This window comes from Nicotiana tomentosiformis, chromosome 1 (assembly GCF_000390325.3).
Source record: "Nicotiana tomentosiformis chromosome 1, ASM39032v3, whole genome shotgun sequence".
In the NCBI taxonomy this organism is placed as follows: Eukaryota; Viridiplantae; Streptophyta; class Magnoliopsida; order Solanales; family Solanaceae; genus Nicotiana; species Nicotiana tomentosiformis.
The window spans coordinates 156,358,975-156,375,752 of NC_090812.1; the positions used below are offsets into that span (position 1 = coordinate 156,358,975).

A 16,778-nucleotide genomic window follows, 5' to 3' on the forward strand; every position below is an offset into this window, starting at 1 on the left:
TCAGACTACAGGCACTGAATCAATCGCCGGAGTCCTTGCAGTAGTATCCCGAACATAGGCTAGATAAGACAGACAACCCTTCTCGACCATGTGTCTAGCTTTTGGGAAAGAAATAACCCGATTAGATGCACTGACAGACGAGCCCTTCCACTCCAACCTAAGTAATTCTGGTATTGCCAAAGTAACAGTCTTAGCATGACAATTAAGGACGACATGATATAGGGATAGCCAATCCATGCCCAAAAGAATCTTGAAATCGGTCATATCAAGTAACAAAAGATCTGCTCTAGTTTCATAACCACAGAATGTAACAACACAAGACCGATAGATCTGATCCACAACAATAGAATCACCCACAGGAGTGGACTCATAAACAGGAGTACTTAAGGACTCACGAGAAACACCCAGGAAATGTGCAAATAGATAGGACAAAGATGAATACGTAGATCCTGGATCAAATAATACGGAGGCATCTTTGCCGCAAACAGAAATAATATTTTTAATCACAACATCTGAGGCCTCTGCATCTGGTCTGGCCAGAACAGCAGACCTTCACCTCTAGGACGACCCCTGCACACCTATCCTCCACCTCTGGGTAGACGGATGGCTGGTGGATCAACTAGTGCAGTAATCATAGGCTGCTGACCTTTCCGCATTGGTCTACCCCAAATCCTAGGGCAGAATCTCTGCATGTGACTTGTATTCCCGCACTCGTAACAACTTCTCGGTGTGATAGGATGCTGACTAGAAGTGTGTCCCTGTTGACCTGAATACTCACTGGAAGAACCCTGAATAGCTGGTGGGCAATAAGCACTCTCTGGCATAGCACTGAAATAAGGTCCACTAGGGCACCCCGAGGAGGCGGTGGTGTTGGATATGGGGGCCAGCTGGACTGCCTTCTCATGAGCTGACCTCTACTCCCAGACGGAGAACCTATGAACTCTCCAGAATATCTAAACTTCGTATCCCTCATAACCTGCTCTCGGTTACGCTGACGCACACCCTCAATCCTTCAGGCTATCTCCACAACCAGCTCATAAGAAGTCCCCATCTCAACCTCTTGGGCCATAGTAGCCAGAATGCCAGTATGTAGACCCTCAACAAACCTCTGCACTCTCTCCGCCTCAGTAGGGAGTATCATAAGTGCATGGCGAGATAACTCAGAGAACCTCGCCTGATAATCGGTCACTAACATCTGCCCCTGCTAGAGCTGCTCAAACTAAAACCGTAACTCTTCCCTCTAGGAGGGTGGAATATACTTGTCGAGGAAAATATGTGTTAACCTATCCCAAGTCATGGGAGGAGAATCTGCTGGTCTGCAAAGAAGATAAGACTTCCACCACCTACGGGCTCTGCCGTCCAGCTAAAAGTAGCAAAGCTTCACCGATCAATGAAATCCTGGGGATCCTCATGTCGCTCATCCCCAAAATACTGGAGCATGTAGCCTAGTCCATCTGTCTAATAACTTATGTGGCTCGGCGGTTGCAGCTGGTCTGGGATCCGTTGTAGCTGCTGCCATTGGTTGGGCTCCGCCCACGGGTAGTGCACCCTCGGTTTGACATATAGCAGTTGCCTGCCCATGAGCCTGTGCGGTAGGAATCTGTGCTACTCCTCCCGCCTGAGATGTGGCTGGGTCTTCCGGAAATAAACCGGCCTGAGTCATAGTGTCCATGAACCGCAGCATACGACTCATGACCTCCTACAATCCCGGTGCAGACGTGAAATCCACCGGAGCTGGCTCTGCCACGGGCACCTCCCTCTGTTCCTCAATAGTGGGATCCTCTGATAGACCCACTGATGGTATAACTGGTATAAATCTGGGACGTCTTCGCCCCTACCACGGCCTGGATCCCTCCCTCGGCCTCTAAAAACAGGGAAAGTAGCTCTTCCCTGATCTGGAACCTCAATAGAGCACGTTCTCACCATCTGTGAGAGAATAAGAAAAAGATATTTAGTACTACATCAATTGCACGATGGAAGATAAAGAAAGGTAATTTTCTAACACCCTATATCCTCTTGAAGATATGTACAGATGTCTCTATACCGATCCAAAAGACTCTATTAGGCCTGCTCATAACTTGTGAGACCTACATGAATCTAGTGCTCTAATACCGTGTTGTCACGACCCAGTTTCACCTAAAGGTCGTGATGGCGCCCAACGTCACGACTAGGCTAGCCAAACTAGTAAATTAAACTTACATCAATCATTTTTAATAATTTTCTAAGTAATTTTATTCTTTTTACTAGCAATAATAAAGAAAATAGAAAAGATACTGATTAATTCAAATCCAAGAAAATAATCCAAATCCCAATTCTACCAATGTGTGTGCCAAGACCTAGTGTCACAAGTGTATGAATATCTAGTAGATTAAACAAAAAGGCAGCTCACCACTAAACCTCTGGATAACGTGGGTGCGCGATGATAGGTCCTCCAATAGTTCCTGTCTCATATCCTGCACAAAAAGTGCAGCAAGTGTAGCATGAGTACGTAAACAACGTGTACCCGGTAAGTATCAAGTAATCTCGAAAAAGTAGTGACGAGAGGTCGACTTTGACAATCACTATGGGTCAATAATATTGCAGTAGAAATATTTAATTAAGCATGATTTTTAGGTTAACAATAATTTTATTTATAAAGCAAAAATAATAAATTCGTTAAATCACAATAAATTTTCAATTTATAATTTAGCTTTACAAGGTGCAACTAAAATATTAAGTATCGTGTAATTAATAATATTAGGCACAATTTCTGCTGAGGTCATACGACCCAATCCAGAGTGTCGTTTACACTGCCGAGGGACGTCTGGCGTGATTCATAAATGCATCTATACTGCCGAGGCGTTCGGCACGCTCCACAAAAAAGGAGGACATTTTCTTATGTACCTCCGGAATGAGAATATATTTATATTCATTAAGATTTATACACAGGATGTACAGGTTATAGCAACAGTTAAATAATTTGAGCAAAAATTCAAGTATGTGAAATTTCACTCTCTTACAAAAATTCCAAAATTTCAATTAACTGAAAGATGCAATTATCATAAGTAATTCATGATTTGAATCCTAAACTACCCGGATTTAGCAATATTAGTAGCTACGCACGGACTCTCGTCACCTCGTGCATACGTAGCCCCCACAATTAGCAAAAATTATTAATTTAAATCACCTATGGGGTAAATTCCCTCTTAGAAGGTTAGACAAGAGACTTATCTTATCTCAAAGTCCGCTCTCCAATTAAAATATCACGTAAAACATCAATTTGATGCCGAAAACTCCAAAACTATCCAAAAGTTATATAAAATAATTAATACATGCTCAATAATTTGAAATTCATCTATTAAATAAATTACCCTATCCAAAATGGTAAAATTCCTAAAATTCACCCCGGGCCCACGTGCTCGGATTCCAGAAATTATTGGAGGAAAACATTACCCATAATCTCAAGGACTCAAATATACAATTTCCATCCAATTCCATAACCATTTTCGTGGTTAAAATCTCATTTTTATAAAAATCTGGGTTTTTCATCTAAACCCTTGATTTCTAAGATTTACTGATTATAATCTACCCATAATCTATTTATTTAACTCAAAGTGTGTATAATTAACTTACCTTCAAGTTGCTAGTTGAAATCCCCTCTCAAAAATCTCTGAAATCGCCCAAACATGGAAGAAAAATAGACTAAAATGAACTGAGCCTCATCCATTTTTAAGGTTCTGCCCAAACAGTTTTTTCGCACCTGCGAAGGAGTGACCACACCTGCGGCTTCGCACCTACGGAAATTCCTTGCAGGTGCATGTTTCACTCGCCTGGACCAACTTCGCATATGTGCACCCTACCTCGCACCTGCGCGTTCATAGGTGCGCCAAAATTCTGCATCTGCGGTCGATGGCCTCCCCTTCCCTTTTTGCTTCTGCGAACAAAACTCGCATCTGCTAGGGTCGCACCTACCACTGTCGAAGTGCAGGTGTGATCGTACCAGAAGCAAATAGCTTCAGTTCTCCCTCCAAATTCCAAAATTAGTCAGAGCCTCGTCCAGTTAACACTCGGGGCCCCCGGGGCCCCGCCCGAACATACCAACAAATTTGAAATCATAAAACGGACTCGCTCAAACTCTCGGATCGTGTAAAACAACATCAGAACTAAGAATCATACCCCAAACCAAATTGATTCAACTTAAAATTTTCAAATTATTTAAACTTACTCTGAACGCGCCGAAATATACTTATACTTCTCAGAATGATATACAATTTTGCGTGCAAGTCTTAAATCACCATAAGGAACTATTTCCAAATTCAGAATTTCAAACGGACCTCGATTACTCCAAAATCTACTCCAAACTAAATTTAAAGAACATTAAACCTTCAAATAGTTAATTTTCACTATTAAACACCGAAACGCTCCCGGGTTATCAAAAACCCGATTCGAACATACACCCAAGTCCAAAATCATCATACAAACCTATTGGAACCGTCAAATCCCGATTCCAGGGTCGTTTTCTCAAAATGTTGACCGAAATCAAACTCTGGCCAAACTAATGAACCAATTATTCTGATTTCAACTCGAACACTTCTAAATCTCGAACCAACCATCCCCGCAAGTCATAAATTAATAAAAGCACATACGAGGAGTTTTATTTTCGGGAATGGGGTTCTAAAAGTCAAAATGATCGGTTGGGTCATTACAAGGAAACTGAGAAGTGGGTCCTAACATTTTGAAATGTATCTTTAATTACTGATTATTTGCAATATATAAATGCTTCTCATTAATGGTAGAGTTTTAAGTTTAAGTTTAAAAAAAATTCAAACTTAGAAAGGGATCATTCTTTTTGAAACAAACTAAAAAAAAACAAAGGGAGTAATATTTTTCAAAGTCAAGAAGAATCCAGCAAATCGTATCCACAACTTTATCTTGGTCCTTTTTGGGTCTACATGTATACCTCCCCTATAGATGAAATGAAATCCACCCGGCTAGATCCACAAGAGCGTGTTTGGTACGACTGCAGTTATTACTTAAAAAAATATTTTCAATGAGAAAAATATTTTGCAGGGAAATATTTTCATCAAGTGAGGGGTAATGACTTCCCTAGCTTATGGACAAAAGTTATTTTCCTTACAACTCTTTTATATTCACCAACCAATTTTCAATCAAAAATTTCTTTCATCAAATCAAACACAAGCTTTCAAACGAAGAAAAGAAAAGAGATAAAACAGAGCATCATTAACTTCATAAAAACATTGAAGGACTTATTAGTGGAACAGAAAGCTAAGCAAACTAAGGTTTAGCGCATCAAAAGCGTGAAACAATGAAGGAAAGTTCGTTTTCCCCAAAGTAGGGGTTTGAGCAAATAGAAATGTCACGACCAAATTCCCCTCCGTTTGGGTGTCGTGATGGCACCTAGTCTTAGGGACTAGATAAGCCTAACAATAATTGAAACAACAACATTATTTAAATAAAATTTCTTACAATTCCCAAAACCGGTAGTACAAGTCATAAGCCCTAAAAAGTTTGATACAAATTTCTAAATACAACTGTTTGGAAGTAGGTAAAACAGTGTAAATACAAAATAGGAAGGTGACTCCGAAGCGTGCGAACGCAGCAGCAGGTTTACCTTGAGTCTCCACAACCACAGTCCACACAGCTAGCTAGCGAACAAATACCTGGATCTGCACAAAACAAATGTGCAGAAGAGTAGCATGAGCACACCACAGCGGTGCCCAGTAAGTATCAAGACTAACCTCGGTGGAGTAGTGACGAGGAACAATCAAGACACCCACTGGTCTAATAAACTAAACAGGTACGGTATATGAACAACGGTAGTATGATGTCTACATAAGGACTATGCAATATGGCTCACGGTACAGTAATGGCAATAAGGAAGGAAACAACAAGTATCAGCGGAATATCCTAAAAATGACACAGAAAGGTGAATGGAACACAACCTAAATCCGGAATCACAAATACAGCAAGGACAAGTAATAACTCAGCAACTACAACCCCTTTTACATCAGGTTTTAGCCAACAATTCCACGAGGTACCGAACCTAGGACAAATTCACAACTCACGGGTCTCAATACCTGAACCCTAACACTTGGCATCCTGTGCCCTCATAACACCTTATAACCGCACTGACGACTCACGTGCCAATAGAGCCATTCTCACATAGAAGGCAAGTAAACAAGGGTGAGCATCTATGCTCAACAATATCAAGAACACCTCTTATCCGATAAGAGTGCTTAACTATGTGTATGCTTGTGCAAGTGTCCTAACATAGTCCATACTAGCAAATAAGCATAAGGAAGAAGAAGAACGGACAACACGTAGAATTTTTTCTCACAGCTTTCACAAGATAAAGTTCACACAGGTACGTATACCACTACATAAATATCAACAACAAGAATGACATCAGGCCATAAATCATCACAAATCAATCCCTAACATAGCGCACCTTGTCTCGCCACGTGTGCAATAGTAACATAATTGCCTGTCGTGTCTCGCCACACGTGCATAATAATGTTCCCACCTAGTCTCGCCACATGCGCAACCCACATATATATATATATACATATCTCGCCTTGTCACGCCGCATGTACAAATATCAATGGTAACAATAGCATGGCAGAAACCTCGTGCAACCCCATAATAACAACCGCACGGCAAAAACCTCGTGCATCACAATAATAACAACCGCACGACAGAAACCTCGTGCATCACCACAACAAGTACCACAGCAACAATGACAATAATACAAGGTACGACAAGTAAATCAACTCAAGAACTTTAATTCACAAAGAAACGGTAGAACCAATTCACAAGGAATAACCACAGTAAAGAATGTTAGGCGTAAAGAGAATAGCTCAACAAAGGGAAAACTAATGTGTAGCAACGATCCCACAATATACATTTCATCAACAGGGAAACTAATATGAGTTAAATAGTTCCAAATAAAACAAGTCGACTAAGATATAGGATATCTAAAACTTCTTTTAAGATTGAGGAAATTACTAAGGATATTCAACAATTTAATTAAGGATAAGCAGCGGAAAGATAATCATAACTTCAATTAAGACTGAACAAATTACAAGATGAGATAATAATAATTTCAAATAAAGATAAGCAGTTATAAAAAGATAGCATGACAATAGGGGAGGTAAAATCTTCAGTTAAGTCAAATTAAGAGTCAAATAGGCAACAAGAGTGAATCTTGAAAGCAATTAATTCTAATTAAAGCATGTAGAGGTGAAACTAGTAAATAGGAACTTAATCATATCAACAACAACTTCATACTCAGTGAATATAAGGACCCAAGAATCCTAAAAGGCCAACGTTTCACAAATAAGTCTAAGCACGCACTTGTCACCTCGCGTGCATGGACTACAGTCAATATAGAAGACTCAAATACTAAGGGAAAAATTTCGCACACAAAGTTAGGCAAGATACTTACCTCGAACCAAGCTCAAACAGCCCGTAAGAATGCCCTTTTCTCAATTATTCGACTCTGAATGGTCCAAATCTAACCAAACACAATTGCATATAATGAATACAACGATAATAGACTCATCAAATTAATGAAATTAATCTTTTAACAAAAAATCCGAAACTTGCCCTAAAAAGTCAACCCGGACCCGCGTCTCGGAATCGGGTAAAAATCACAAAATATGAACACCCATTCACTCACGAGTCCAACCATATAAGAATTACTCAAATCCAACCACAAATCCCCTTTCAAAACTCGAAATCTTTATTGAAGAAGTTCTTCCAATTTTTTCCCAATTTCAACCCCAAATATCTGAAACTAAATAGAGAAAACAACTATAGATTAATGGAATACAACCAAAAACGAGTTAGGAATCATTACCCCAAAGTTTACTCTGAAAATCCATCGAACAATCGTCAAATTCCGAGCTCTCAAGTCCAAAAACGAAGAATGACATAAAACCCTCGAATTTCTCTTTTCTGCCCAGGCGTGACCGCACCTGCGACATAATTAGCCGCATCTGCGCGACTGCAGGTGCGCACGTCCAAACCAACCTGAGCTTCCTCTCGCTTCTGCACGCCACAATCCGCTTCTGTGGAGTCGCTGATGCGCACGAATTCTCCGCATCTGCGGAGGCTGCCAAGTCCAGCTCTTCTCGCACCTGCGCCTCCCTCTTCGCATTTGCGAGCATCGCAGATGCGGAATTTACCTCGCATCTGCGACCCCTAGCACTCCTCCATTTTTTCGCTTTTGCGCTTGCCTCTCCGCACGTGCGATCCTGCACCTGCGGTCTCTTCACCGCAGGTGCAAAAATACCAGATCCCTGGCGACTTCAGTAGCAACACAAATCCAACCTTTAGTCTGTTAAGCACCCGAAACTCACCCGAGGCCCCAAGACCTCATCCAAACATATCAACCAATCCTAAAACACCATACGAACTTAGTTGAGCCCTTAAATCACATCAAATGATATTGAAACTACGAATCGCACCAAGAATCGAACTTATAAATTTTCAAATCTTTCAACTTCTAAAAACCCGTGTCGAAACCTATCAAATCAACCAGAATGACGTCACATTTTGCAGGCAAGTCCCAAATAACATAACAGAGTTGTTCCAACTCTCGAAATCGCATTCCGACCCCTATATCCAAAAGTCTACTTCCGGTCCAAATCTCCAAAAATTCGACTTTCGCCATTTCAAGCCTAAATCAGCTATAAACCTCAAATTCATAGTACAGACATGCTCCTAAGCCAAAAATTACTCAACGGAGCTAACGAAACCGACGGAACTCTATTCCGGGGCCTTCTTCACACAGTTTTGACTACGGTCAAAAATCCTAAGACTTAAGCTTCCATTTTAGAGACTAAGTGCCCCAAATCACACTGGATCATCCGGTAACTGAATTCAACCACGTACGCAAGTCAATACACATAATATGAAGTTGTTCAGGGGCTTATGCCACCGAACGAGACTTAAATTCTTAAAACGACCGGCCGGGTCGTTACATCCTTCCCCTCTTAAACAAATGTTCGTCCTCGAACGTGCTAAGCATCGCCTCGAAGTCTTGAAATCACTTAAAGTACATACCCAACACACACCCGTGGGTGACTCCATGTCCCCCCAATCCACATAAGCCTGACGACACCATCTCAACTGTAATTTATCCTTTCTGCCAACACCGATGAGCTTTAGAGTCAAAAATTCTCACCTTCTATTTATCTTCAAAAGACCCGATTCTAAATCCATTACCGATATCAGTCTCAACCAACGGTAACAACTCATGCCTACACCCACAAGGCATGACCACACAACAAGACACATCATATATAGGCCCATAATAACATTTCTGATCACAATAGTTGTCTGAAGTCAAAACCAGCACCGGCAATTAGACCCATATCCGTTAGCAACCCGTTTCAAACCTCTAAAATGCTTACAATGATGCAAGAAACATGAAGACCTCATAACTATACTCCCGAATCAACAAGTCACAACTAATACCATCGGGCACACACCCCGGAAGCTAAAACTCGAGAAGCACATAATGAAAATGACGAAATATGTAAAGAGAAACACATAGGGGAAATATCAAACAAGCCCGACAGGCTCAACTCTCTAACAGTATCATATTACGAATCAATTCAAAAGGAAAAATCAAAGTACTTGAACAAATCATAAGGATCTCATTCTGGTATCACCCTAAACCGCGGCACGCGGCCCGGCTCAAACATATCAAATCACATGGAGTCGCGAGGGTCTCGCCCTCAACTCTGAATCACAAGTCGAATACACATCATACCAATGGAAATCCTCCACTAACTCAATTCCGCCAATAAAATCTCAAATTACGCTTCCTCCACTTACAAGATAAGATAATAATAATTTCAATAAAGATAAGCAGTTATGAAAAGATAGCATGACAATAAAGGAGGTAAAATCTTCAGTTAAGTCAAATTAAGAGTCAAATAGGCAATAAGAGTGAATCCTGAAAACAATTAATTCTAATTAAAGCATGTAGAGGTGAAACTAGTAAATAGGAACTTAATCATATCAAGAACAGCTTCACACTCAGTGAATATAAGGACCCAAGAATCCTAAAATGCCAACGTTTCACAAATAAGTCTGAGCACGCACTCGTCACCTCGCGTGCATGGACTACAGTCAACATAGAAGACTCAAATCCTAAGGGAAAAATCTCCCACACAAGGTTAGGCAAGATACTTACCTCGAACCAAGCTCAAACAATCCGTAAGAATGCCCTTTCCTCAAATGGAATACACCCAAAAACGAGTTAGGAATCATTACCCCAAAGTTTCCTCTAAAACTCCCTTAAAAAGTCGCCAAAATTTGAGCTCTCAAGTCCAAAAACGAAGAATGACATCAAACCCTCGAATTTCTCTTTTTTGCTCAGGCGTGACCGCACCTGCGACATAATTAGCCGCATCTGCGCGACCGCAGGTGCGCACGTCCAAACTGCACCTGCACTTCCTCTCGCTTTTGCGTGCCACAATCCGCTTCTGCGGAGCCGATGATGTGCACAAATTCTCTGCATCTGCGGAGGCTGCCAAGTCCAGCTCTTCTCGCACCTGCGCCTCCATATTCGCATCAGCGAGCATCGCAGATGCGGAATTTACCTCGCACCTGTGACCCCTAGCACTCCTCCACTTTTCCACTTCTGCGCTTGCCTCTCCGTATGTACGATCCCGCACGTGCGGTTTCTTCACCGCAGGTGCGAAAATACGAGATGCCTGAAGACTTCAGCAGCAACACAAATCCAACTTTTAGTCCGTTAAGCACCCGAAACTCACCCGAGGCCCCCGGGACCTCAACCAAACATACCAACAAATCCCAAAACACCATACGAATTTAGTCGATCCCTCAAATCACATCAAACGACATCAAAACTATGAATCGCAACAAGAATCGAACTTATAAATTTTGAAATCTTTCAACTTCTAAAAACCCGTGCCGAAACCTATCAAATCAACCCGGAATGATGTCAGATTTTGCAGGGAAGTCCCAAATAACAAAACAGAGTTGTTCCAACTCTCGGAATCATATTTCGACCCCGATATCAAAAAGTCCACTTCCGGTCCAAATCTTCAAAAATTCGACTTTCGCCATTTCAAGTCTAAATCATCTATAGACCTCAGATTCACAGTCCGGACATGCTCCTAAATCCAAAATTACTCAACAGAGCTAACAGAACCGACGAAACTCCATTCTGGAGTCGTCTTCACACAGTTCCGACTACGGTCAAACATTCTAAGACTTAAACTTCCGTTTGAGGGACTAAGTGTCCCAAATCATTCTGGATCATCCGGTATTTGAATTCAACCACGTACGCAAGTCAATACATATAATATGAAGTTGTTCAGGGCCTTATGCCGCCGAACGAGACTTAAATTCTCAAAACGACCGGTCGGGTCGTTATAAGAAACAAGTCAGCGGTACATGAAGAAAATAGCGCTATAGTTCTTTGATTAAACAACAAAGAAGACTTCCAAGAAAAACTTCATAATGTCCTGTCAATTATTAAGAAAAAAAAAACATAGAGAAAGACTTCATAGAAGAGTGTGTGTGGGTTCATGTACACCTCCCCAACTGATGAAATGACAACTATCTACTAAATTCACCAATTATTTTCTTTTCATAACAAAGAAAACAAAAGAGATAAAAATCAAATGGATAATAAATTGATAAATATATTTATCTTTAACTCCATATAAAATTGATGTTAGAAGACCTTTTCTCCATGTTGAATCTACTGGCCAAATAGAAAGGGGAAATATTCACAAAAAGGAATACTTTCATGCTGCTATTTAAATATTATTTACATTTTATATATTTGTACGTAACTGATCATGTTAAGTTTAATAACATCTAATTAAACAATACAATGGTAGGACCAGACTCTAAACAAGTGGAGCGTTATTACATGACCCCAAATAGAGACCTTAATATTGAGTTATGAAGAAGACTTGTTGTTGTTGGAATCCTCTCGACTTAGCAAGAAGTTAAATTAAGTTCCACCAATTATAATCTTTTGTATATTAAAAGGAAAAATATATTTTCATTTAACTTTCTCTGATAAATTCTTAGACATTATTATTAATATTTAATATGCAAAACAATTATTAAGACACTTTTCAATATGCTAATATTATTACTAACGTTTAAAATATATTTTTTTATGAAAAATATGGTTTCCTCAATAACCAAATTTCAATCGAAAATGACTTTTGTCGCAAACACTTACTGTAACGACTCGACTGGTCATTTTGAGCAATTATGTCTGGTTCGACAGTTTGAGGTTACGAGTAGATTCACACAGTATATTATGACTTGCATGCATCATTGGTTCGGATTTTTTAGGAGTTCGGAAAGGAGTTTTAGGAGTGACTCTCATTGAGAAGCTCGAAGTTGAAAGAATTAACCAAGGTTTAACTTTTGAGTATATGACCTCGGATCGGAGTTTCGATGATTCCGGTAGATCCGGATGGTGATTTTCGACTTGGGTGTATGCCGAGAATTTCATTTGAATGTTTCAAAAAGGTTTCGACATCATTTGGCGAAAGTTGGCAATTTAAAGGTTTAGAATTTTTCTAAGTTTGACTATGGTTACATTAAGGCTCTCAGGTTCGAATTTTGGTTTCGGAACTTGGAATATGTCCATTTTGTCTCATGGAACTTGCGTGAAAACTTTGGTGTCATTTGGAGTTTATTTGATATGGTTCGGACGCTTGGTTGCGATTCTAGAAGTTCTTGAAGTTCATTGTGATTTTCATGTGTTTTGGCATCCGATTCGTGATTCTAAAGGTTATTCCAGTGTTTTGATCACGTGAGTGAGTTCGTGTTATTTTATTAGACTTCTGTGGGTATTTGGTTTGGTGCCTTGGGGGCTCGGGTGAGTTTCAAATTGGTTTCGGGTTGATTTTGTTAAATTCTTGAGTGTTGGTTCTGTTTTCATCGCAATTGTGATGTTATGGTCGCAGATGCGACTACCGCATTTGCGAAGCAGCCTCGCATTTACGAGCCTAGGCTGCTGGAGAAGAGTTTGCTTTTACGAAGAACTCCCTCGCAATTGTGAAGTGTCTCTGTTCACTTTTGCAAAGGTTGTTGGCGCTTTTGCGAGGGCAGTTGTCTTCGCATTTGCGAAGAAATTGATCGCGACTTTAACAGAAAATCTCATGTTTCGCTTTTGCGATAAAGTGCTCGCATTTTCAGGTTCGCAAAATGCGACATCTGCGGCTTGCAAATAGTTGGGCATTCCGAGATTTAGCTTCGTTTTTTAATATTTTGAACCCTAGCCTCGATGGGGGGCCATTTTGTGCAAGGATTTTCATACCAAATCATTGGGTAAGTACCTCTAATTAATTTTTAATTATATTTTATGATTATACATTAGATTTAACATCCAATTCATGAGAATCTAAGGAAAAATTTGGGGAAAATTGTAAAATCTTTCAAAATGTAAAACAATGATTTGAAGGACAAATTGATGTCGGTAATTGATAATTTTGGTATGGTTGAACTCGTAGTGGGTGTTTGGGTTTTGTAAATTTTATCGGGTTCCAAGGTGCGGGCCCGAGGGGGTTGACTTTTGTTGACATTTTACAAATTGTATAAGGATCATAACGTTGCTAATTGAAATTGTTTTCTCTTGTTTTGTTTGATGTATTTAAGTCATCTTTGTCTAGATTGAGCCGAGCGGTGGTGAATTGGTTAAGGAAAAGCTAAATTGAGAATTGAGTTGGCCGAATTGAGGTAAGTGTCTTGTCTAAATATTTTGGGGGGGGGGGGGAATTACCCCTTAGAAATTGAGTTAATAGTGTTATCTTGTTATGTGAAAGTCGTGTACACAAGGTGACGAGTGGGTACACGGTCTATATGTGGTATTGACCGGTTCATATTGTCTAGTCTCTTCCCATGCCTTTGATTAAATTGTCATAACATGTGGTATCTCATTGTTAGGCTACTCTAACATTCTCTATTTGACGTTGTTAGCATTTATTGTACCTCTTACTCGTTATTTGGCCCTTATATGCCTTAGTTGAAGTTATTGCCTTCCTTAATGTCTTGTTACCTCTTAATTGGTGAGTTCTTCTATGACTTTGTGCATATCTGCTACATGTCCAAATTGTTGTGATTGCATGCTCATTTATCATGGGCCTTACATGTCTTGTCATTTTTGTAAAAGTTGTTGTATTCTTTTGATTTTTACGTGGTTCCTTCGTTATCGTGTACTCATACCCTTGATTTTAGAAATTCTTGTAAATTGAGTTATTGAATTATTGTTGTTGATTTAAATTATTGTACGGGGGATCGGGTTGCACACCGCAACATGTGGAATAAGGGAGGTGGTGAAATAAGGGAGGATATTTATATTGTTGTTTACCCTAAAATTTGAGTAACAATTAAACTTATATTGTGGTTTTAAGGATATGTGATTTAGTAATATACCAATTGATAAACAACGAATTAAATAGATAAATTGGACAATAAAATGAATCAAACCGGTCTGCAAGCAATACCTTGACCTCGATAGTAGATCGTCTCGAGGTTGGTTAATAAGAACAATAGAAGATGAACAAACAATGATGAACAATAAATAAAGAGAACAACGTATGTATGTATTCTTATCGGTCAATAATATGTGCCTACAAATGAATGGGATCCCTATTTATATAACAGAGGAATCCTAAAACAGGTAACAATTCTAATTGCAGAAGTAAATCCCACGATTGGCATCAATAACCACTTTGATTTGATTTGTCTCAGGATTTCCACCGTGATCTTCGACCGGTTACTGATATCTCGTCATTCCGTTATTACGCATTACTCGAAGTCAGTCATGTTTGGTCTCGATTACTGTTGGCCTCGATATCAACGGACACTCCGATCTCTAGGCTCGATGTCCTATCTTCGAGCTCGAGTCCGACCCATTATGGAGCTACCCTCGAGGAAACTCCCCTGTCAATGAAACCGAGTATGCCCGATTTTGACCGTATACAAATAGTCCCCTCATTTTTTGGAGTGTAACAAGAAGAAACGAACTGGAGATTACGATTCAATACCTCGATCAATTATGACGTTAAACTTATGACGTTTGCGGCAGAAGTGATTGAAGCATTGCGTCTGTACAATTCCCAAGGTCATTAATTAATGCTAGCTGATGGTCGGCCACCAATGCTTTCAAATCGTCAAAGTGGCTATTATAAATAGAACATCTCCATAAACTTCTCAAACTTTACTTTCAATCTTCTTCTAATCTTCAGAAGCTCTTCTATTCCCTTAAACTTCATCAACTTTGCCAGTTTCCATTTGCCAATCTCTTATTAAAACACAAAGTCCGCCTTCTTCTTTCTTAAACCTCATATAGCAATGGAAAAAATATCAAAGACCGTTCCTAAAAAAGAAAATGCCTCCTCATCGCTGCCGGTCGGTGATAAAACACCATATCGAAGAGTGCATCCCTGGGCCATGTGAACTTACTTCCTACTTTAAAGTCGAAAAACCCTGTTCGGTTCCTGGCCAATGTGAGCCCATGTATAGATTTGAGATGGTTATCCAATCATACCATACTTGATGCTGATATTTACCTTCTGTAGGGAACTGTCAAATTTACACAAAATTGCTTTAGTTATATCTTTGAGTCTAATCAACACTGAAATTTGATATGAGAAATCTTTAATCATAGAAGCGTCAAACAAAATGTTATTCCATGTAAGATCTTCCGTGTGATATTTACTGATCTCCAACAATAAGTGTCAAATTATATATCTAGATTTTCTTTGCAAATCTCTTTTTAATCAAGAGAAATGAAGTATAAGAAGTATAGGAGATGCTAGTTGAGATGAAACTTCAGGCAGGCGTATTCGCAGAGGTAATTCTATTGAGTCTAGCTGTAGACTTTTTCAAGTAAGCTACACTCATATTTCAAAAGACTATACACATCCGTGTGACATATCTATGAATGCTTATGGTAAAAAGGTTTCTAGTTTGTCGAAACTACATTTTGCTATGAACTTCCTAGATAAAATTATTAATTTCAGCCTATACTATGTCTTTTCTTTTCTTACAATGAATAAACATTTCTGTAGATTTTTTTGTCATCTTTCAACCTGATATGAAGATGCTTCCTCGGCTTCATAGTGGCAATAGACGCTACACACTGCTCAATAATATTTCACGAAGGGAAAGAATCAACAACAATGGAAAGATAAAAACAGAATTAACTTAGATCAGTTAGAGCACCTTTGTTTTATTAATCATTACAGGTATTTCCCATCGACTCTAATGATGGAAATATGAGCAACTTTTGGCCAGTAATTCCCCTAGTCAAATACTAGACGTGGTTTGATCTGAAACTTCAGGCATCACATAATTCTAAACAACCTCCTTCTGCAAAAGAAAAGAAGTTCGCTTCAAGGAATCAAATATCAGCATTTTGTACCAGCATGGAGATTTGCAATAACTGGACCATACACTGCTTGAATGATTGTACACAAAAGCTGTAATATGGCCAAATTTTCATGACATTTGCCATGACATAATATCCATTATAACAAATTTTTGGTTCATGACATTTGCCATGACATAATATCCATTATAACAAATTTGTGGATCATGACATTTGCCATGACATAATATCCATTATTAGGCCAAGGATTTCTTGCTATAAATAGAGTAGTTTCTCCTCATTTGAAAACACACCAATTCAAGTGCTTTTCACTCTTGTCTTTCTTTCTCCTCCTTTATTTCATTATAGAGTATTTTGTAAGAGAGTGAGTGTTGGG

General features: G+C 39.4%; 1 protein-coding gene across 1 annotated transcript; it reads right to left on the reverse strand.

The window, feature by feature from the left end:
• On the reverse strand, positions 1–824 carry LOC138891671 (uncharacterized). The gene is made up of 2 exons (XM_070175384.1): positions 590–824; positions 1–449 (listed from the first exon to the last, which is right to left on the reverse strand). Exons 1-2 carry the CDS (start codon positions 822–824, stop codon positions 1–3), a joined length of 684 nt encoding a protein of 227 aa, XP_070031485.1.
• Between the last annotated feature and the right edge of the window lie 15,954 nt (positions 825–16,778).